Raw genomic sequence first — 22,817 nt, 5'->3', positions numbered from 1 at the left:
CGTCTGCTGTCCAGTCCTTTGGGATCTCACCTGTTGCTTATGAACAGCCAAAGATCTTTGTCAAGACTCCAGCAGTCTCCCCAGTGGCCTCGTTAAATCACCTTAGTTAGATACCCAGGGAACTGGTCTGCCTTAATGCTCCTGTAAAGGCCTTTCTTGATCTCAGAATTCCGCAACACTTAAGCTTTCTAACACAATGCTCGCTTCTCCTTGGTGAACTCTGATGCAAAATACTCATTTAATACTTCAGCCACTTTCTCTGACTCTGAGTGCCCACTCAAGAGTCCTTGCCTCTGAGTATCTACTGCATACTGCAGTTCAACTGTTGAGGTGGGGTGACCTTGTTTCTGGAATGCAATCACATCTCCAGGTTGAACGACAGTCTCCCATCAGCTCTGAGGTTTAGCTCCACTCCCAGGGGAATTTTTTGATGGTGGCATAGTTAGCATACATAGTTAACACTGTTATATCACCAGTGACCGGGGTTCAAATCTGGCATTCTCTGTAAGGAGTTTGTGCATTCTCCTCATGGGTTTCCTTTGGGTGCTCTGGTTTCTTCCCATCCTTCAAAATGTGTGGGGATTGTAGATTAATTAGGTGTAATTGAGTGGCACAGGCTTGTGGGCTAGAAGGGCCCGTTATCATGCTCTATGTATATACATATCCAACACTGCTGAGAACACATACAAAAATGTTTGACACTGAGATTCTGAGATTGGTCTTGTTAATATCAGTGTTAGCTTCAGTCAAATAGCACATTGAGGAGATCATATCTGAAGTATTGTGTACAGTACTGATCTCCTTCTTCAGTCACAGATGTAAAAGCAATAGAGGCATAAATCAGAGAAGATTTATTGGTAATACCTGGAATGGGCATGTTACCTCATGAGGAAAGATTGGACAGGGAAGGCTTCTCCAGAGAATGAGAGGAAATGATCAAAAGATGCAAGATCCTGAGAGTTTTTACAGAGTGGATCTGAGGAGAATTTGTAGAGAAACAAGTTCAGGAAAGAGAAGAAATCACTGATAAATAAGAGGTAACCTTTTTAAGACATAGCAGAGGTGATTTTTGTTTTTTTCCAGAGAGTTCTGAGTCTTTGGAGCACTTTTCCCCAAAAGATATTGCAAGTATGTTGTTGGGACTTGAGGAGCTGAGTTATAGAGAAAGGTTAAACAAGTTAGGACTTTGTTCCCTGGAGTTTAGAAAAATGAGAGGAGATTTGATAGAAGCACACCAAATTATGAGAGGTAAATGCAAGCAGACCTTTTCCACTGAAGTTTGGTGAGACAAGAACTGTTAAGGGGAAAAGATGACATTAGGGGGAACTTCTGCCTACTGAGAGTAGTGGAAGTGTGGAACGAGCTGCCAGTAGAAAGGGTGGATGCAGGCTCAATGTTGACATTTAATAAAAATTTGGATAGGTATGTTGATGGGAGGGATATGGAGGGCTATGATGCAGATTAAAGGAACAAGGCAGAATAATAGTTCATAGTTCAGCACACACTAGATGTGCCATAGGTCTTTTTGTTTTGCCCCTGGTGGAAGTCGAGCCATTAAATAATTTTAAGTTGGAGACTGATAATCAAGGGGTGAGATGTTACAATGCTTAGATGGAAATGAGGAAGTAAGGTCAAGATCAGATACAAGGACAACTCCATCATCGCAGGAATAGATCCAATTCCAAGGCAGGGATCTTCTTCCATAGTCAAAACACAGAAATGCTGTAGGAACTCAATTAGACTCGCAATGTCCATAGGATGTAAAGATATATTACCTTGAGGAAGGGCTCAGGCCTGCAACATCGGTAATATATCTTTACCTCCTATGAATGCTGCGAGACCAGATGAGTTTCTCCAGCATTTTGGCATCTTGACGACAATCACAGCATCTACAGACTTTCATGCTTGACTCTGCTTTCTAAAACCTGGAGATATAAAATATGCTTCCTACTGCAGATGTGGTCTCACCAAACTTGTCCAGTTGCTGTAATTCCTCCTCACTCTGAAGAAATATTAGGCTCAAATATTTGGAGTGCTGGAAATTGTGATGTGATAGGAGAGACTGAGAGATTGTATGGAGAGTCTGGAATGAGGAGTATGGTCTCAGGGTGAAGGGGAATGTGTAAGGATGATGGCTTGACTATTCAGCACTGAGGTGAGGAGACAGCAGAGGAGGAATTCTCTCCTTCAGCTCTGCCTGGGCTGTAACCTGACAGAATATGTTCCATTAGAGTGAATTGTGTTTCATATGAAAAACTGTTGGTGTAGACTGTAGAGAGTTTGTGTCCCAACCTTAACCTCGTCCATAAACTGCAGACGCAGGTGTACATCCTGACGTAGTTTGTGGCCTGAATGTTCGTCTCCTCATGCTATTGATACAGGACACCGATTGTCTTCACCTGCACAGCCACCACAGAGGGAGAGGTGAACTTTAATATCCTGTGTGATGTCAAGTCCAAGGTCACACCCTTGACCTTAAATGTCAAGATGCATGCATACCGTATGAACGTCGTGGTTAAGTGTGAAGCCAGTAATGGGACCGTGACTGAACTCAATCAACAGAGTATCAATGAGATCTCTTTTGGAGAGGTGAGTACAGAATGATGACTACACAAGTAATATGATGTGATTTAAGGAACTATTCAACACCCTCTTCGAATAAATATTTTCCATTAAAGTTATGGTGTGTATCATCTGAAGCCTCACAAGTGAATGAGAGTGGTGAACTGATATAAACCCTCGAACACCTTACCCTTCCCCAGAAAGCTGATTCTTAGAGCTCTGTCCATAGTGTTCCATGTTTCCACAATCCTTTTTAGATCTTTACCTCAAGTTCTAGTTTATTATCATCTGACTATACCTATAAAACCAGATGAAGCAGTATACATGCACACACACAATGCACAACACATACTAATCATATACATACACAAAGAGACAAGTTAAAAATAAATGTCCAAATATTTTGGAATTATTTACTTAGTTACATGATACTGTTTACAGCCCATACTCTAGATCAGTGGTTCTCAACCTTTTTCTTTCCACTCACTTACCACTTTATCCCTGTGCCATAGTTGCTCTGTGATTAGTAAGGGGCTGCTTAAGGTGGAAAGAAAACGTTTGAAACCCACTGTTTTAATCATCCCTAATTGAATCGTTATGTGCACTGTTTCAGAACTCCAAAGGAAATGGGCCAATGACAATTTTTCTCAAGCAAAATATTTCAGTAACAATCAGGTTTAGAGCAATGATTCTCAACCTTCCCTTCCCACTCACATCCCACCTTAAGCACTGATGGCATAGAGATTACTTAAAGTGGTATGTGAGTGGAAAGAAAAAGGCTGAGAACTACTGCTCTAGGTAGAAGCTATTTCCCAGCCAGGCAGTCCTGATTTTGATATTCCCATACTCCCACCTGTTAATGAATAATTATAGTTATTGAGAGATATAGCACTGAAACAGCCCCTTCAGCCCATCGAGTCCATGCCTCCCATTTACACTGATTCTGCATCAAACCCATTTAATTCTCCCCATATATGGTATTTTCATCAACTCCATCCAGATTTGACCCTTCACACACACAGTGGCCAGTGTTTGGGCTGTGGAAGGGAACCGAAGCACCTGGGAGAACATGCAAACTCCACATAGACAGCATTTAAGTCTGGGATTTAACCCTCACGCTGTGAGATATCGGCACTACTAACTACAACATCATGACACCTGAGAGTAAAATTAGCTCTTTATCGCATCATGGGTTTGAGCTGGTTTTTGTTCTGTTGTCAATGTGTTTACAGGTGGAACTGAACGACCACATTTGCTATCGTTTTATCATCACGAATCTTGGGACATTTAACATTAACTTTGAGTGGGAGTTATTGGGTCCATCGAGATCCCTGAGCTGCCTGAAACTTATATGCAAAGATAAGATTATCGAGGCAGGGAGCAGTGTCCCAGTGAAGGTCGACTTCTGCCCAAATCACAAGTTGGTGCTGAAGGATGTGGAGCTAACACTGAAGGTAGGTGAGAAGGGTCTGCCGTGCATGGCATCAGCGGGCCCCATCACACCCCACAAAGGATTAAACTCACTTGCTGATAGTTATCAATATTCCCACTTCTCTCATTCCATGGACTTGAACTATGTTGCCATGATTTGTGGTTTGATGTATATTTTCAGGGAGAGGGCTGGTGGTAAAAGACAGGTCATCTTACAGGCACAGTGGCATTTTAAAAAAAAATTAGACATAGAGCACAATAACCGGCCATTTCAGCCCACGAGTCTGTGCCGCCCAATTTACATCCCATTAACCTACACCACTGGGACATTTTGAATGATGGGAGGAAACCGGAGCCCCTGGGGAAAATATCCATGATTTGTTTTGTTAAGGCTTTGTGTGCGTGCATGCATGTGTACGTGCGTGCGTGCACCAGCTCACAACCTAGAGTGGAGTTCAAGGATGGTCTCAAGGGAAGAAGAGAGTGAGTTTTTATCCTGCACCCAGTGAGGCAGCCTGCCTAGGTGAGCTCAGTTGGGGAGGGGGGCCAATTGGAAGATGTCCTTACCTGTGGGTAGGTCTGACTTTCATTGACATGAGGAAATTACTTTCAACCTGCCCCTTGTCTGTGTATTCAGATGACTGTCCAGGTGCAAGCACATGGAAGCTCCTTTGCTGTGACCTGACCAACCTCCTGTCTGACATGTTGGATAATCCTCCAAGTTACAGCTGCATAACCTGCTGAGCTTCTCCAGCATGTTTGTGTGTTGCACCTCATCATAGCTCTGGGCACTCACTGTCAGTAGGAAGTGAAATTCAGGAATGTATGAACAGGAAGCATGTCTCCAAGCTTCAAGGTTCCTTTTATTGTCACATAATAATACATTAAAAATCTAATATACGTGATACACTTCAACGTTTGTCTTCCATAAGGCATGAGCATTGCCCAACACCCCTAACCATCGGCAACCCAGGCTCCAGATCCAAATCTCCAATTCGATTGGGAAGCCTTCAGAGCCCTTCTGCCCTCAACATCCTCTTGATTCCCTCACACATAGACGTTGCATGACAAATGGGTTTTTTGGATTTGTGGTCAATCTTTAAAACATAGAAGATAGAACAGTATAGGCCCTTTGGGTCTCCATATATATGATGACAATCTAATCACACTGACATGTACAGGTAGTCCCCGACTTATAACTGTAATGGGGACTGAAGGATTGGTTGTAACTAGGGGTTGACCATAAGCCGGGGAATAAGACCTCGGGCTGCGGGGGTGGGGGGGGGGGGGTTGATGGGAAATGGGGACCTTGAGCTGTTGACAGGGAGCAGGGAGTTTGGGCTGCCGCCGGGAGTGGGAATGAGTGAATAGAGTATTTTTAATACAAAATATGTACTTGTACAGTAGTTTTAATAAATATTTCTAAAAAGTTTTGGTTGAATGTGTGGGTGGACGTAACTCACGTAGGTTGGAAGCTAAGGTCTATCTATATGGTCAGGTCGAGACCACCCACAAATTGATGATGTAATATTTGTATTATTACATGACAACAAAAGGAACCTTGAAGTTTGGAGACATGCTTCCTGTTCATACATTCCTGAATTTCACTTCCTACTGACAGTGAGTGCCCAGAGCTGAGAAGCTCAGCAGGTTATGCAGCTGTAACTCAGAGGATTATCTAACATGTTGGACAGGAGGTTGGTCAGGTCACAGCAAAGGAGCTTCCATGTGTTTGCACCTGGAGGGTCATCTGACCACACAAACAAGGGGCAGGTCGATAGTCATTTCCCCATTTCAATGAAGGTCAGACCTATCCACAGGTCAGGACAACTTCCAATTAGTCCCCCTCCCCAACTGAGCTCACCTGGGCAGGCTGTCTCGCTGGGTGCAGGATAAAAACTCACTCTCTTCTTCCCTTGAGACCATCCTTGAACTCCACTCTAGGTTGTGACCTTGAGTGAAGCTGGTGCACACACGCACGTACACATGCATGCATGCACACAAAGCCATAACAATACCTTGATGCTGTCTGGTTGAAGATTGCAGAGATTGTCTACAACATCAACTTCCAATTTCCATTGATTCTCTCTGCTCTCTCTGGCCCCATTCGTCCTTCTACTTTCATTTTTTTCCTCGTATAGCACCCTCTCCACTTGCCCATCACCCACACCTTCCTTCCTACATCCCCTCACTCCCTTCCCTTCATACCTGATGATCATCTTCCTCAGTCCTCTGCCCCTTCCTATCCTCACCTCCTAACCTTTTCTTGTTTTTTTCCCATTACGTCCTCCACCCCGCTCCATGTGTATTTAACTATACTCGCTGGGCTGTGCTCCTCCACCCCTCTTAACCGTCGATTAGGTCCTTTCCCCCCCCCATCCCTTAGCCCAAAACATTGGCCATCTGTAGCCTTCCACAGGTGCTGCCTGACTCATTAAGTTCATCGAGCTCTCTCTGTGTTGAGAGTGAGTTCTGTCCCACAGTGAGTGGGTTCTAGCCCACAGTGAATGGGTTCTGACCCACAATGAGAGTGGGTTCTGTCCCAAAGTAAGTGGGTTCTCACTCACAGTGAGTGAGTTCTGTCACACAGTGAGAGTGGGTTCAGTCCCACAGTGAGTGGGGTCTGGACCACAGTGAGAGTGGGTTCTGTCCCACAGTGAGTGGGTTCTGTCGCACATTTATTGGGTTCTGTCCCAGAGTTAGTGGGTTCTGACCCACAGTGAGTGGGTTCTGACCCACAGTGAGTGGGTTCTGTCGTACAGTGATGGGGTTCTGTCCCATAGTGAGTGGGTTCTAACCCACAGTGAGAGTGAGGTTTGTCTCTCAGTGACAGAGACATTTTTCCCAGAGAGAGAGAGAGAGAGAGAGAGAGAGAGAGACAGAGACAGAGAGAGAGAGAGAGAGAGAGAGCGAGAGAGAGTGATTTTTTTCCAATAGTGATATATGGTTCAGTGAGGGAGGTTCTGCCTCAGAGAGAGTAAGAGAGAGAGAGAGAGAGAGAGAGAGAGGAAGCTGTTCCATTGTGAGAGAGAGGGCTGTCATACCTGTTCTTCCTGTTTTGTTTACCACCTTTCACTTCCAAAGCTAGACTGATGGTGTTAATGGCTGTTCCAGTTTTCTCCTTTTCCAATGTCTTCACCCTGTTCTGTCCCACCTCTTTCTGCCCCACCTTCCCAGATATGAGCAGGTGGTTAGCTTCATTTCCACTCCCCACTCTCAATAAAAATCTGTCAGCCATGGCTGTGGCCCATGAAGCAGCCAGCAGCATTGTCTCACACCCTCATTACATCCCATGTTCATGCAGTGAACCCTGCTTTTCTCCACAGATCGAGAAAGGCCCCGTCTTTGCCTGTGTCCTCACTGGATCTATATTGGCCCCAAACATCCACTTGTCTTTCACAACCTATGACTTTGGGCCATGTTTTATCTACAACGCCGGCATGACACCTTGCCAGAAGTCCCTGACCATCATCAATCAACAGGAGCATCCGGTCAGGTAACTGAACCATCCTTGTGACTGTTTGAGTGTAACCAGCCCTCTGGACTCCCTGGTGGACTTTAAATGAAAGTCAAGATTAAAGAATCCTTTATTGTCATGCAATAGCGCAGCACACATTATATTACACCCCTTATAGTCTGAGAGAGTACCTATTTACACACTGAATCATACAGCATGGAAGCAGGCCCCTCAGCCCACCTAGTTGATGCCTACTCTTTTGCCAACTACAATGATCCCATTTACCCGCATTTGGACCGTATCATTCCATATCTTGCTTATTTAAGCAGCTGTTTAAGTGACTCTTAAACATAGTGTGGAGTGATGTACCAGAAGATTGAACTTGAAGGTGGAGTACATGCTGGGGGGAGTCACGTGATGGAGTAGTGGCCGGTCGGGGAACTCCAGCCCTCTCCAGAAAAGTTAAAAAAAGATAGAGAAAAAACAAAGGCACAAACTTAAAAACCAAAACAAAGTGAAAGTAAAAGTGTGAAGACAATGGCAGCAAAGAAAGAAAAACCAAAAACAACGGGAAGAAAAGAAGAAGGAAAGACGTCGGAAGAAGAAGGTGAAGGCCTTACCTGCCGAAGAGGCCCGCCGCGGAGAGAGAAGCCTGCTCCCACAGGTCAGTGGAGGTCCCGGACTCGGGACTACAAAAATGGCTCGCAGAGCCGAGTAAAAGTGCGCAACCGCGCATGCGTGACTCCTCGCGCATGCGCGATGCGCATGAAAAAAAACACACTGATGGGAGGGGGGAACAGCTGCGGAGTCGATCTCCACAGCTGAGAGAGACACCTGCAGCACAGCAGCAGGTGCAGAACACAGACAATAACGACAACAAGAAAGAAGAGGGTAAAAAGAAAACAAGGAAACAACAGATGGTCAATCCAAAGGAAGAAGAAGAAGAAGAAGAACAGAAAGAAGAGGAAGAAGAAGAGAAAAGCAAGACAATGGATGTATCTTTTTTTTAAAGAATATATGGAATCAGTGAAAGAATGGCAATTATAAGAATTTGATGAGATAAAAAGAAGAATTAAGAACGCAGAAGAAAGAATGAATAAAATGGAAGTGGCCATATCAGAATTGGCAAAAAGAGTGGAAAATATGGAAAAACGAGAAACATTTGTAGATATGGAAGTAAAAGACTTAAAAGAGAAATTAGAAGAATCTAATAAAAAAAGCTAAAGAAGCACAGGAGCTGTTAGCTCAGAAGATAGATATGATAGAAAACTATAATAGAAGAAATAATATAAAGATAGTGGGCCTTAAGAAAGATGAAGAAGGCAAGAATATGAGAGAATTTATAAAAGATTGGATCCCCAGGGTCCTGGGAAGACCAGAATTACAGGAAGAAATGGAAATAGAGAGGGCACATAGAACTTTAGCCGCGAAACCACAACCGCAGCAAAAACCAAGATCCATTTTAGTAAAATTCTTAAGATATACAACAAGAGAAAATATATTGGAGAAAGCAATGAAGAAAGTAAGAGAGGACAAAAAGCCACTGGAATATAAAGGTCAAAAAATTTTTTTCTATCCAGACATAAGTTTTGAACTCCTGAAGAAGAAGAAGGAGTTCAATACAGCGAAAACGATCTTATGGAAAAAAGGATATAAATTTATGTTAAGGTACCCGGCGGTACTTAAAATAATTATTCCAGGGCAACAAAACAGACTATTCTCAGATCCAGAGGAAGCAAGGAAATTTGCAGAACAACTACAAAACAAGCAGAGAGATGAAGACATGTAATAAGAGTAAAAATGACCACAATCTATATGTATGTGTGTAAAGGGGTATATGTGTGTATATATATAGTGTGCATACATGAATGTATCCGTATTTAGAGGAAAATATATAGAGTATAGACAAGAATTAATAAGGGAGGGAAATGGAATAGAGGGAATAAGGAGGGAATTAAAAGAGTGACCTTTGTTACATATGAAAATTGAAATCTTTTCTGGGGGGTGCTGGGTGGGGAGGAGTTACGGTCACTGCAAAATCAGCTGACGTTTGCGAGTGAATTCGCAAATCCAAATGGAGAGGGGAGATGTGGTTGTCCGACAAGGGATAAAGGACAACTCAGGAGGGGGAGGGGAGATTGGGGTAAAAGAAGTTTTAAATAGGAGAATAGGGAAAATGTTTGATGTTTTAGAAATGTTGTCTTATAAAGTGTTCAAAACAAAAAAGCAGAAATGGATAAGAAGGAAAGGTAATGATGGAGAAATGGAAAGGGAAGATAAACAAAGTATAAAATGGCTATGCTGAACTAAAGGAAGAAACTGCTAAGTTTACTGAAAAAAGAAAAAATTGATATAGCATTTGTGCAAGAAACACATTTAACTGAATTGGAGCACAAGAAATTAAAGAGAGATTGGGTAGGACACGTAACAGCAGCGTCGTATAATTCAAAAGCAAGAGGGGTAGCTATATTAATTAGTAAAAATGTGCCAATTAAAATAGAAGAGGAAATAATAGATCCAGCAGGGAGATATGTAATGATAAAATGTCAGATATATTCAGAGTTTTGGAATCTACTCAATGTATATTCACCTAACGAAGAAGATCAAAAGTTTATGCAAGATATTTTTTTTGAAGATAGCAGATACGCAAGGGAACATATTAATAGGAGGGGATTTCAACCTGAATTTGGATTCAAATATGGACAAAACTGGGAAAAAAATTAACAGGAAGAACAAAGTAACCAAATTTATAATTAAACCGATGGAAGAATAGCTAGAATATTATCGGACCATTGACAATAAAGTTAGAGGACATCCCTCCAAGAATGTATAGATGGAGATTAAACTCCATGTTACTCAAAAGGCAGGATTTTAGAGAATTAATTGAAAGACAAATTAAAATGTTTTTTGAAATAAACACAGAATCAGTGAAAGATAAGTTTATACTATGGGATGCAATGAAAGCGTTCATTAGAGGGCAAATAATAAGTTATGTAACCAAGATGAAGAAGGACTATAATCAGGAAACAGAGCAGTTGGAAAGGGAAATAGTAAATATAGAAAAAGAATTAGCAATGAAGGAAGATACAACTAAAAGAAGAGAATTGGCAGATAAAAAAATAAAATATGAAACACTACAAACATATAAGGTGGAGAAGAATATAATGAAGACAAAACAGAAATATTATGAACTAGGGGTAAAAACGCACAAAATTCTAGCATGGCAGCTTAAGACAGAACAAGCTAAGAAAATGGTATTGGCATCAAAGAAAAAAGACAAACAAATCACATATAATCCAAAGGAGATCAAGGAAAACTTTAGAGAATTCTATGAACAATTATACCAAACTGAAAACGAAGGGAAAGAAGGGAAAATAGATGAATTTCTAACTAAAATTGAACTACCAAAATTACAAATAGAGGAATAAAATAAATTAACAGAACCATTTGGAATAGTAGAAATACAAGAGATAATAAAAAAAAATTACCAAATAATAAGACACCAGGAGAGGATGGATTCCCAATAGAATTCTATAAAACATTTAAAGATTTATTAATTCCTCCCCTCCTGGAAGTAATCAACCAGATTGATAAAACACAAAGCTTACCAGATTCATGTAAAACAGCAATAATTACAGTAATACTAAAGCAAGGGAAAGATCCACTCGCACCAGCGTCATATAGACCAATATCTTTACTTAACACAGATTATAAGATAATTAGCAAACAGATTAGCAGAGTATGTACCGAAAATGGTAAATCTAGACCAAACTGGATTTATTAAAAAAAGACGCACAACAGACAATATTTGTAAATTTATTAACTTAATTCATGCAGTAGAAGGGAGTAAAGCGCCAACAGTAGCAGTTGCTTTAAATGCAGAGAAGGCCTTTGACAGAGTAGAATGGAATTATTTATTCAAAGTATTGCAAAAATTCAGTTTACCAGAGAAGTATATTAATTGGATTAAAACATTATATAAGGGACCATTGGCGAAAGTGACAGTAAATGGATATGTATCAAAGCAATTTAACTTAAGCAGGTCAACACGGCAGGGATGCCCACTATCACCTTTATTGTTCGCGTTAGCTATAGAACCACTAGCAGAATTGATAAGAACAGAAAATAATATAAAAGGGATAAAAATTAAAGACAAGGAATATAAAATCAGTTTATTTGCGGATGATGTTATAGTATACTTAACAGAACCAGAACTATCAATAAAAGAATTATATAAGAAATTGAAGGAATATGGAGAAGTGTCGGGTTACAAGATTAACGTAAATAAAAGTGAAGCAATGCCTATGAATAATGCGGATTTCTCAAAATTTAAGAAGGAATCACCATTCAGATGGCAAGTGCAAGCAATAAGATACCTAGGTATACAAATAAATAAAAACCTCGGCCAACTATATAAACTCAATTATTATCCACTAATGAAAAAATTACAGGACGATTTAGAGCATTGGAAAGATTTACCACTAACACTAATTGGAAGGATAAACTGTATTAAAATGAACATTTTTCCAAGGATATTATACCTATTTCAGGCATTGCCAATACACCTGACAGAGAAATTCTTCAAGGAGTTAAAGAAAATAATAAGGAAATTTTTATGGAAAGGGGGGAAACCGAGGATAGCACTAGATAAATTAACAGAATGGTATAAACAAGGAGACTTACAACTGCCAAACTTTAAAAATTATTATAGAGTCGCACAATTAAGATACCTATCAGATTTTTATCAAACAAGGGAAAAGCCAGATTGGACTAGATTAGAATTAGATAAAATAGGGGAAAAGATACCTGAACACATATTATATAAATGGGATGAAAAATTGGTACAATATAGAAGTTCTCCAGTATTACATCATCTACTCAATATTTGGAAGAAGATTCATGTAGAAAGAAATAAAACAAATTATCAATTACCAAAACTAATAATGACGCAAAACAAGTTACTCCCTTTTACAATAGATAATCTTTCCTTTAGAGAATGGGAGAAAAAAGGGATCAAAAGAATAGAAAATTGTTTTGAACAAATGAAAGATAAATACAATATAACTCAAGGTACAGTGCTGGCATATTACCAATTGAGATCCTACTTGAAGGAAAAATTAGGAAGCAGTCGGAGTTTACCAGAGGGAAGTAACTTTGAATATGTGATTACAGATACAATGATAATCAAAAGATTTATCACAAATATGTATATTAAACTGCAAGAAAAGGAGAATGAGGAAACAAATGGTAAAACTAAACAAAAATGGGAACAAGATTTAAATATAAAGATAAAAAAGGAAACATGGGAGAAGTTATATTCTGGAACGATGAGAAATACAATAAATACGAGGTTACGTATGATACAATATAACTGGATACACAGGCTATACATTACACCTCAAAAGTTAAATAAATGGGACCCAACAGTATCTGATAGATGTTTTCGATGTAAAAAAGAAATGGGAACAACAATTCATGCAATCTGGACATGTGAGAAAGTAGAAAAATTTTGGGAAGATCTAAACCAAATATTAAATAAAATTACAGAAAACAATATACCAAAGAATCCAGAGATCTTCCTCCTAAGTAACATAAAAAACAAAGAATTTGGAATTGATTTGGAGGATGCACAAAAAAGATTTGTTAAGATAGCTCTAGCCATATCAAAAAAAATGTATTATGTCAACCTGGAAATCGGAAGATAATTTGAAATTACAACAATGGTATATAGAAATGAATAAATGTATTCCATTAGAAAAAATAACATATAGTTTAAGAAATAATATTGAAACATTTGAACAAATATGGGAGCCTTACATGAAACACAATAGCGAAAACCTACCGGGGACATTCACTACCTAAATTAACGAAAGGAGAAGGAAATGAAAAGAATTGACTCAGTGGAATTTCTTGTTTATTTTTATTGAATGACAACATTGTTTGACTGGTTTAATGTATCCTAGATTTTGTACTTTAAATGGACGGGAGGGGGGAGGTAGGGAGGGTGGGATGGGAGGAGGGAGGGGGGGGAGAAAATGGCACTGTATATATTTGAAAAGGAAAAAGTATGTATCATGGTTAATGTGGTTTATGGTGTGAAAAATAAAAAATTTAAAAAAAAAGGTGGAGTACATGCTTTATGGCAGGATTCTTGGCAATGTGAAGGAACAGAGAGATCTTGTAGACCAGGTCCATAGATCCCTCAAGGTAGCTGCACGTTGATAGGGTGTTTAAGAAGTATGGTAGCCTTCATTAACCTGAGAATTAAATTTAAGAACCACGAGGTAATATTGCACCTGTATAAAACTCTGGTGAGACCACACCTGGAGTATTGTGTTCAGTTCCGGTCACCTCATTACCAGAAAGGTATGAAAGCTTTAATGAGGGTAAAGTGATTTACCAGGATGTGGCCTGGATTGGAGAACATGCCTTATGAAGCCAGGTTGACAGAGCTGTGGCTTTTCTCTTTGGAGTGGCAAAATATGAGAGGTAACTTTGCAGAGGGGCTTAGATCGGGTGGACAGCCAGCGTCTTTATCTTGGGCCAACAATATAGCAAAATCCAGAGGAAATCAGTTTAAGGTCAGTGGAGGAAAATTTCAGGGAGATGTCAGAGTACGTTTTTTTACAGAGAGTTCTGGGTGCCTGTAATGCATTGCCGGAGGGGGTGGCGGAGGCTGGAACAATGAGAACATTCAAAAAACTCTTAGATAGGTGCATGATTGTAGGAAAAGTAGAGTGTGATGGGTGTGAGGGTTAGATTGATCAGCACAACAGCATGGGCTGAAGGGCCTGAACTATGCTGTAATTCCAACCAATCTGTATGAAAAATTGACCTTCAAATCCTCAGGGCTTGGTGATGGAGTAGTGGCTGGTAGGACAATACCAGTCCTCTCCATAAAATAAGAAATAAGGTTAAGAAAATACAAAGTTCAAGAAACACAAAACACAACAAATAAAGGATAAAGTTGTGGAGAAAAGAAAGAAAATGGCACCCAAGAAGGAAAAAGTAAAAACAACAGGGGAAAAAAAAGAAAAGATGCCGGAAGAGAAAGGAGAAGGCCTTACCTGCATGAAGAAACAGGGTGCCGTCATGGAGAAAAGAGCCCGCTCCCCAAGGTTGGTGACGACCCCGCAGAGTTGCGATCTCCCATCCGCTGGACTGCAAAAATGGCTCTCTGAGCCAAACAGAAGCTCGCAATGTGCACACTAAGGAAAAAGAAAACACCGACAGGAGGGGGACCCAGCTGAGGAGAGAACTAACCAGCGTGACCAGCTGAGGGATGCCCGACATCAGGGCTCTCAGCTGGAAGAAGAGGAAAGCAACAGGAAAGGGAGTGATAGGAAAGAAGAACAGCAACAGGAGGCCCAATAGATTACTAGCCCAGAAGAAGAGGACCAACAGCAAGAAACCATACAAGAAGATGCCCAGCAAAGTGAGGCAAGCAGCTCAACAAGAAAGTTAGAAGAGACACAGATACAAGGAAGAGAAGAAGACACAAACACAGGTGCAGACACAGAAGAAGAGGAAAACCAAACTCTGCACAGAGGAATAGAAGGTAAAATAGATGGACAGTATATAGATTTTTTTAAAATCCAAGAACAAATGAGAGCATTAAAAGAATGGTTGACATTAGTATTTAATGAAATGAAAAGAAAAATGAAAAGTACAGAAGAAAAAGTGAGTAGAATAGAGCTGGTCATGACAGAAATAGGGAAAGATTAGAAAATGTGAAAGAACGAGAAATGGCTGTAGAAATGGAAGTGAATGATTTAAGAAGAAAATTGGAAGATAGTGACAAAAAAGTTAAAGAGTCACAAGAGTTGTTAGCTCAGAAGATTGATATAATGGAAAACTATAGTAGGAGAAACAACATAAAGATAGTGGGCCTAAAGGAAGATGAAGAAGCCACGAATATGAAAGAATTTATAAAAGAATGGATCCCAAAGGTCCTGGGAATGCCAGAATTACAGGAAGGAATGGAAATAGAAAGGGCACACAGAACATGAGCTCCGAAACCACAGACACAAAAAAACCAAGATCCGTTTTAGTAAAATTTCTGAGATACACAAGAGAAAATATACAGGAGAGGGCAAGGAATAAAATTAGAGAAGACAAAAAACCATTGGAATACAAGGGTCAAAATATATTTTTTTACCCAGATATAAGTTTTGAACTCCGAAAGAAGAGGAAGGAGTTTAACACAGCAAAATCGATCCTATGGAAAAAAAGGCTATAAATTTATGTTAAGATATCCAACTGTGCTTAAAATATTTATCCCGGGGAAGCAAGACAGACTGTTCTCGGATCTGGAGAAAGCACGAGAATTTGCAAAACACCTGCAGGACAGAAGGAGAGATGATGAGATGTAACAAGAAAGAAGAACGATGACAAACTACATATAAAGATGTAAAAATAATGTATAAGAACTAAAGAAAGGAAAGAAAAGGGAAGAAAGGAAGTAAGGGGTGGAATAAAAAGAGGGTGAGCTTTGTTATATGTGAAGATAAAAGTCTTTTCTGGAGGGGGTTGGGTGGGAGAGAATAACATTCACTGCGAAATCAGTTGACGCTTGCGAGCAGGTTCATATTCCAAATGGAGAAGGGAGTTGTGGTTGCCTGGCAAGGGACAAGGGGCAACTTGGGGGGGGGGGGTGTGGGGGACATTTGGGGTTAAGGGAATTTTAGATGTGGGAGTTGTTGAAGTATTTTATGTTTTAAAAGTGTTGTCATACATTGAGTTCATAAATAGAGATGAAAATGGGGAAAAGGGGGAAGGTGGTGGTGACGAAGCGGAAATGAGGTGTAAACAGAATATGAGATGGCCATGTTGAACTATATGAAAAACACTGAAAAACACATCACATACTTTCTTCTCTGGCCTCATCAATACTTTGAAAGGCAGTTCCTTCCCCAGTCATCAGCCGCTGAATGGACCCCACCACAGTGCTCTCACACTGCCCTTGCTCGTTGCTAATTGATCTTCCTTTGCCTTGCAATCCAACACTCTTCAAATTCTGTTTTTTACTTGCCTGTATGAATTCTGGAGGTAACCTGATAGTTTGCTCACAGAAGAACTCCTCGCTGGGCTTGGTATTTTGTGACAAATAAACTTAAACTTAAAACTTAATAGGTGTGGCAAACAGTAAAGGACCCAGACCTGACCCCTGTGCTACAGGCCTCCAAAGTGGCAATTGTTCATTATCACCCTCTCACTCCATCAGCAGTTGGAACTTAGCACAGTAAGGGAGCTCCCCCTCATAATCCTGCCACAATCCTCAAAGAAGTCAACCAGAATTCCCTGGACTTGTGGAACAACAATGCCCACCATCCTTTGAATGTAATGTGCACCATTTTTTGCTTTTGTTTTTGTCCCTTGACAAGCCTGGAGTGTTTGTTCCCCAAGAGCTCCTACATGGACGTGAGGTTCCAGCCCTGCACCCTGGCACCAAAGAAAACTGTGGAAGCTGCCATTTACTTCTACCCAAGGGAACCAGTCAAGTATCAAGAAGAGGTCACCTTTGCAATCAATGGACTCAGCTACCAGGGCGTGAAGATTCTTGGCCAAGGGACAGAGATGAAGGTACTGTGGTGGGGTTAGGGTTAGGATCACAGCTGAAATATTCTTGGTGGATGGGGCAGACAAAGAAATTTTCAAACCAGACATCACAATCAGAGGAATTTTGCTGAAATATTTTAGGCCTGATGGCAGCAGCTGCTATTCTTTTTAGAGTCTCTGAACTCCGGGGGTAGAGGGTGCAGTGACGTGGGTCACAGCTCAAGTTTCGATGAGGTCTTTGGCTAAATGTCCATAGTCAGTCATTCTTTCACACCTTGAAACCCAGGAACAGGGAAAAACACTGGGCTTTTATCTTTCTTTTTAAAGAGCACACCGTTTGTTCAAAAGTGGAATGCGATGCGATGCGATGCGATGGATCTTGGGATCCATTCATCTAGGAGTAAGGCTTTTCTATGGAATAATCAACAGTAGGACCTCGCACCCTTCTTCCACTAACTATCTGCCCCCATCGCTACCAACACATACACAGCTGTGGTCTCAAGCAAGGCTCCCAAACCATGGCATGTGGCATTTATCAATCAGGTGTTGAATATAAAAGACAGCAAGTCATGCTGCAACTGTATAAAACAATACTCAGCATCAAACATTAATATGAAGCAATACATTTTATGAATGTATAAAACTTATAATGTTTATAAAAATCAAATGTAAACATTTCTTGTTTAACTGCAGTGTATAAAACTTTAGTTGCTCTACATTGGAATGCTGTGTTCAGTCTTGGTCACCACATTGCAGGAGGGATGTGTGGGATTTGAAGAGATTCACCAGAACATTACCTGGATTGGTGGGCATCATCTACAAAGAGCATTTGGACATACTAGGGTGGTTTCCTCTGGAGCTTCTGAGGCTGAAGGTCAACCTGATAGAAGTTTATAAAATTATGAGGTGCTCAATAGGGCAAAAGAACCTTTTTTCAGAATGGAAATACCAGAGGGTAGAGGTTCAAGGTGTGTGAGGGAAAGAGGATTTCAAGGAGATGTGTGGTGCCTGGAATGGGTCATGGTGGAATTAGGCACCACAGCAATGTTTATGAGGCATTCTTACAGGCACATGAACAGTTGGGAAATTAAAACAAGAACTTAAGAAACAGGAGCATGGCCTTTAATAGGATCGTGGCCCATCTGGTCCTGGACCCAGTTCCACTTACCCACCCGTTCCCCGCAACTGTTAATACCACTGTTCTTCAAAAATATATTTATCTGTGTCTTAAATACATTTAATGAGACAACCTAATTTCCTTCCTTGAGCAAAGAATTCCACAGATTCACCCTTCTCTATGAGAAGAAATTCCTCCTGATCTCCATCATAAATCTACCCCTCCCCCCTGAATCTTGGGGCTATATCCCCCAGTTCTAGTCTCACCTGCTAGTGGAAAAAACCATCCCTGCTGTTACCTCATTTATTCCTTTCATAATTTTATATTTTTTATAAAGTCCCCCCTCATCCTTCAAAACTCCAGGGAGTATAGACCCGGGCCATTCCCTCTCTGTTCCCCACTCCTGCATCTCCTGAATCAAGCTGGCAAACTTTCCCTGCATCACTTCCAAAATCAGTGTCACCTTTCCCAAGTAAGGATACTTGAACTAAACACTATACTCCAGGTGTGGTCTCATCGGTACCCCGTACAGTTACAGCACGTTGGAGGGATATAGATGACATGCAGACAAATGGGATTAGTTTAATTTGGAATCATGGTCTGCACAAGACATGGTGGGCTGAAGGGCCTGACCATGTGGTGTGCGATAAAGGAAGCACCTAAGTGAAACTCTGGTTGGGTTGGAAATGGGTCTGTGATGCAGATGCTCAGACTGGAGATTGAGGGTTGAGGTAGTTCATGGAGATTCAGAGTCTTGGGAATGACTGGCTGAAAAGTGGGAGCTTGATCATAACCAGTTTTCTGGAATGCAATCATTTTGTAAATGTCAGCCCAGCTACTGACTTCTTGGGATGTGGGAATGCTCAGCGTTCAGTTTTCAGGATGTGCCATGAGATGGGGTGCAGAAAGAACTAGCTGGCATTCAGTGGAATAACTGAGAGTGGAGGTAATGGGGGCAGCAGATAAGCTGAGGCAGGTCTGGAGTTGGGACATGTTGTACAGTCACAGTGTTGGTCGAACATGAAACAATCTGGTTCAGCTTCAGTTCAGTGCCAGTGAGAGTCCAATGGAATTAAATCTGTGATGGGATTCAGACAGGTTCAATCTTCCCAACACTTGGAGACATTTCTGCTCACCAAATAATCCTGTTGGATAAAAAGTCAGACACATTTGGGGTCAAGAGAAGAGGTGTTATCAGTACTCATGTTGAAAGTGACACCCAGTATTTGAATAGAGTTGTTATGGAACAGTACTGAGAAGAAAAAGAAATAGCTGGAAATTACAGATCCTTGGGAGGAGAGACACCCTACAGGTGATTCTCTGAGTCTGGGTTTCACATAATTTCTTTTTTCTTTCTTCGGCTTGGCTTCACGGACAAAGATTTATGGAGGGGTATGTCCATGTCTGCTGCAGGCTTGTTGGTGACTGACAAGTCCAATGTGGGACAGGCAGGCACGGTTGCAGCGGTTGCAAGGGAAAATTGGTTGGTTGGGGTTGGGTGTTGGGTTTTTCCTCCTTTGTCTTTTGTCAGTGAGGTGGGCTCTGCGGTCTTCTTCAAAGACTGCCTGCCGAACTGTGAGGCGCCAAGATGCACGGTTGGAGATGATATCAGCCCACTGGCGATGGTCAATGTGGCAGGCGCCAAGAGATTTCTTTAAGCAGTTCTTGTACCTCTTCTTTGGTGCACCTCTGTCTCGGTGGCCAGTGGAGAGCTCGCCATAGAACACGATCTTGGGAAGGCGATGGTCCTCCATTCACATAATACAATCACGTGAAAGGGGGAGAGACACCCTACAGGTGATTCTGTGCATCTGGGTGTTCCAGAGTACAGTCACGTGAGTGTGGGAGAGCCACCCTACAGATGATTCTCTGTGTCTGGCTGTTCCAAAGTACAGTCACGTGAATGCAGTTCCATCAAGATGATTGAGTTAGAGAGGTGATGTCAATAACAGGCTGGAAAGAGAAAAAGGCCAAAGATTATTACAAGCATTTAAGATGCCATTAGTGGCATCAGTGAGGAGTGTTTCAATCTGGTGCTTCAATCTGGTGTTTCAATTCTGGCAAGATAGACCACAATGTAAAGTTTGGTAAAGAATGTTCAGTTACCTTTATTCAGGATGAGGTGGTAATTTGGATTAAACATTTTCCTTGGGGGAGAAGCCAGAGAGTGGAAGGAGAGTGAATCCGAGGTAAATATCCGCCAAGTATTAAAAATCTTTGCAGCCCAACCTACTAATGTATATGGATATCTTCAACATCTCACTCCATCAGGACATGGTACCGACTGACTTCAAACAGGTGTAAAGAATAGTGCATAAACCTACCTAAACAGGTGTAAAGAATAGTGCGGTCACCTACCTGAATGACTTCTGACCAGTGACTTTCACATCAGCAACGATGAAGAGTTTTGAAGCATTTCAGCACCTCTCTGAATAGCAACATGGATCCATTCCAGTTTGCTCCCCTCACCTCAAACTGATATTCTCTTATGTTCTGGGGCAAGACTATGAACAACATTTCCCAGTTTGTGACGATGCCCTGATTGGTGACCACAAGGCCAAACATTAGAAGTGTTTGCAGGGACCAAAGTTGCTGGCACTTGTCATGGTCCAATAGCACCCTGGCTCACGCTCTCCTACCTTTCCCATTTCAATGAGCTGTCAAACATTTCAGCAAGGAAACCAATTGTTTGGCCCAGCAAACCCCATCCACAAATGTTGCTTCTCCCAACAGCCCCAGCTTCGAGTGAAACATACCTTGCAAATATTATACATTTCCACGCGACCACCGCAGTCCCTTTGGAAACCCATGACAGATATTGCCAAATATGTAGATGCAACCTTGAGCAAAGAGTGAAGAAACATTCACCCAAATCCCAGGATTATCATATATCTCAATGAGTTGTATGCAGATATTTTGTGTGAATAGAAAGCTTTTGGAACAGCTTCTAATATTCATAAGCCATACAAAGTCAGGCAGTGCCACCATCTAGATAAGGATGAGTGTGTGTAAAGGACCCAGATTATTGTACATGCTGCTTCTGGTTAGATTGATATGCCAATCTCATTCAAGTCTGAGTCTCAAAGGTTATGGTGGAATGGTGAAGCAGACTTGATGGGCCAAATGGCCTACTTTTGCTCCTATAGTCTTATGAGCTAAGTTGCCCCAGGATTCTTCTGATCACAAAAATGCTGGAGAAACACGGCAGATAATGCAGCATCCACTGGAAACTAAAGTCAATCAATGTTTCAGTTCTGAGCCCTTCAGCAGTGTCAAAAATCAGAATATCTATGCATTTTACTTCAGTGCACTCAGACAAGGAAAGATAAAACAAAAAATTCCTGAGGTGAAATAGCAACTAAAAGACCTCGTAACATCAAACGTGATCAGATCAGAGCATTGTCAGGACTGTGCATCAATCAGGGAGTGACAGGGAAAGATTAAACAGGTTAGGACTTTAATCCTTGTGGTGCACTGTTAGCCAGAATCAGACACACACAAGGTAAAGACTGTACAACAGGCTTTAATCCACAAAGACTTCCACAGAGCCAGGCTGGCTGTAGCTGCAGTAACTCTGAGTGAGCTTCGGGAGGCCGGCGCAGGCTTATATCCCGGAGGGTGATTGACACCCGACCGGATAGGGCTTGATCCCTTCAGGCCGACTGATTGACAGCCGACCAAGTGTTGTCCAGCCCCCCTTACACTCCTGCAGGTACAGATGTTGCTCCCTGCAGTAGGCCGGTGGTGTACCATCACATTCACCCTCTTCTCTAAGATTGTCCCGGAGTTGGGGGACAGTAACAAGGAATCGCACCCACTATATACATATAATATTTACAGGTTGAGATGATCTAGTGGTTGTCGGGGTCTCTCTGACCGTCATAGGACTGGCTCCTGGTCACTGGTCAGAGGGGAAGTGGGGGGGCTGGTGGCAGGAGTCTGTGTGGCTGGTGTGGTGCCACGCAGAGGGGTGGCCGGGGTGGGGCAGGGGTCGACGTATGAGGGTCATATTAGATGGGTGGGGGGGGGCAGGTTCATCTCCCAAGGCTGAAGGAACCCCCTGGTGGTCAAGGAGGTCCTGCGTGCCCCGGGGATGTATGCCCGGTCAGCGTCGTCCTGGGCTGGAGGGTGGCGTGGTGTGGTGGGTGCTCCTGTTGGTGCCAGGTGCCTGGATGAGACAGTCCTCCCTGCCACTGCCAAATCTAATATAGGCGTAGTTGTGGTTTGCATGTAGGAGGAAAAACTGCTCGACCAGAGCTTCGGCCTTTTGTGTTCGTATGTGCTTACGCAGGAGCATCGGTCCCAATGATGTGAGCCATGCTGGGAAGGACATTCCAGTCGCCGACCTCCTGGGGAATGAGAAGAGGCATTTGTGAGGGGTCTCATTGGTAGCAATGCACAGCAATGACCGAATGGCATGGAGCACCTCGGGCAGGGCTTCCTGCCAGTACTCAACGGCCCACCCTTTCAACCTGAGATCCAGGATGACTGCCTTCCAGACCACCTCGTTCTTGCATTCCACTTGTCCATTGTCTCTCGGGTTATAGCTCGTTGTGCGACTGGTCGTGATGCCCCTTGCCGTCAGGTACTGACACAGCTCGTCACTCATGAAACTAGACCCCCAGTCGCTGTGGATGAAGGCGGGATAGGCAAACATGGTGAAAATCTGCCCCACGGCCCAGATGACAGTGG

At 42.0% G+C, this 22,817-nt stretch overlaps 1 protein-coding gene across 1 annotated transcript in view; it reads left to right on the top strand.

Annotated features, from left to right (window-relative positions):
- hydin (HYDIN axonemal central pair apparatus protein) overlaps positions 1 to 22,817 on the top strand; it is a 1,560,590-nt gene that overhangs the window by 1,399,215 nt on the left and 138,558 nt on the right. The window contains exons 74-77 of the mRNA XM_069900939.1: positions 2,382 to 2,589; positions 3,795 to 4,016; positions 7,320 to 7,489; positions 16,834 to 17,032. Coding sequence (XP_069757040.1) covers positions 2,382 to 2,589; positions 3,795 to 4,016; positions 7,320 to 7,489; positions 16,834 to 17,032 — 799 coding nt within the window. The remainder of the gene's footprint in view (positions 1 to 2,381; positions 2,590 to 3,794; positions 4,017 to 7,319; positions 7,490 to 16,833; positions 17,033 to 22,817) is intronic.

Source organism: Narcine bancroftii, chromosome 10, assembly GCF_036971445.1.
Source record: "Narcine bancroftii isolate sNarBan1 chromosome 10, sNarBan1.hap1, whole genome shotgun sequence".
Taxonomy (NCBI): domain Eukaryota; kingdom Metazoa; phylum Chordata; class Chondrichthyes; order Torpediniformes; family Narcinidae; genus Narcine; species Narcine bancroftii.
This window is presented reverse-complemented; position numbering and strand designations above follow the sequence as displayed.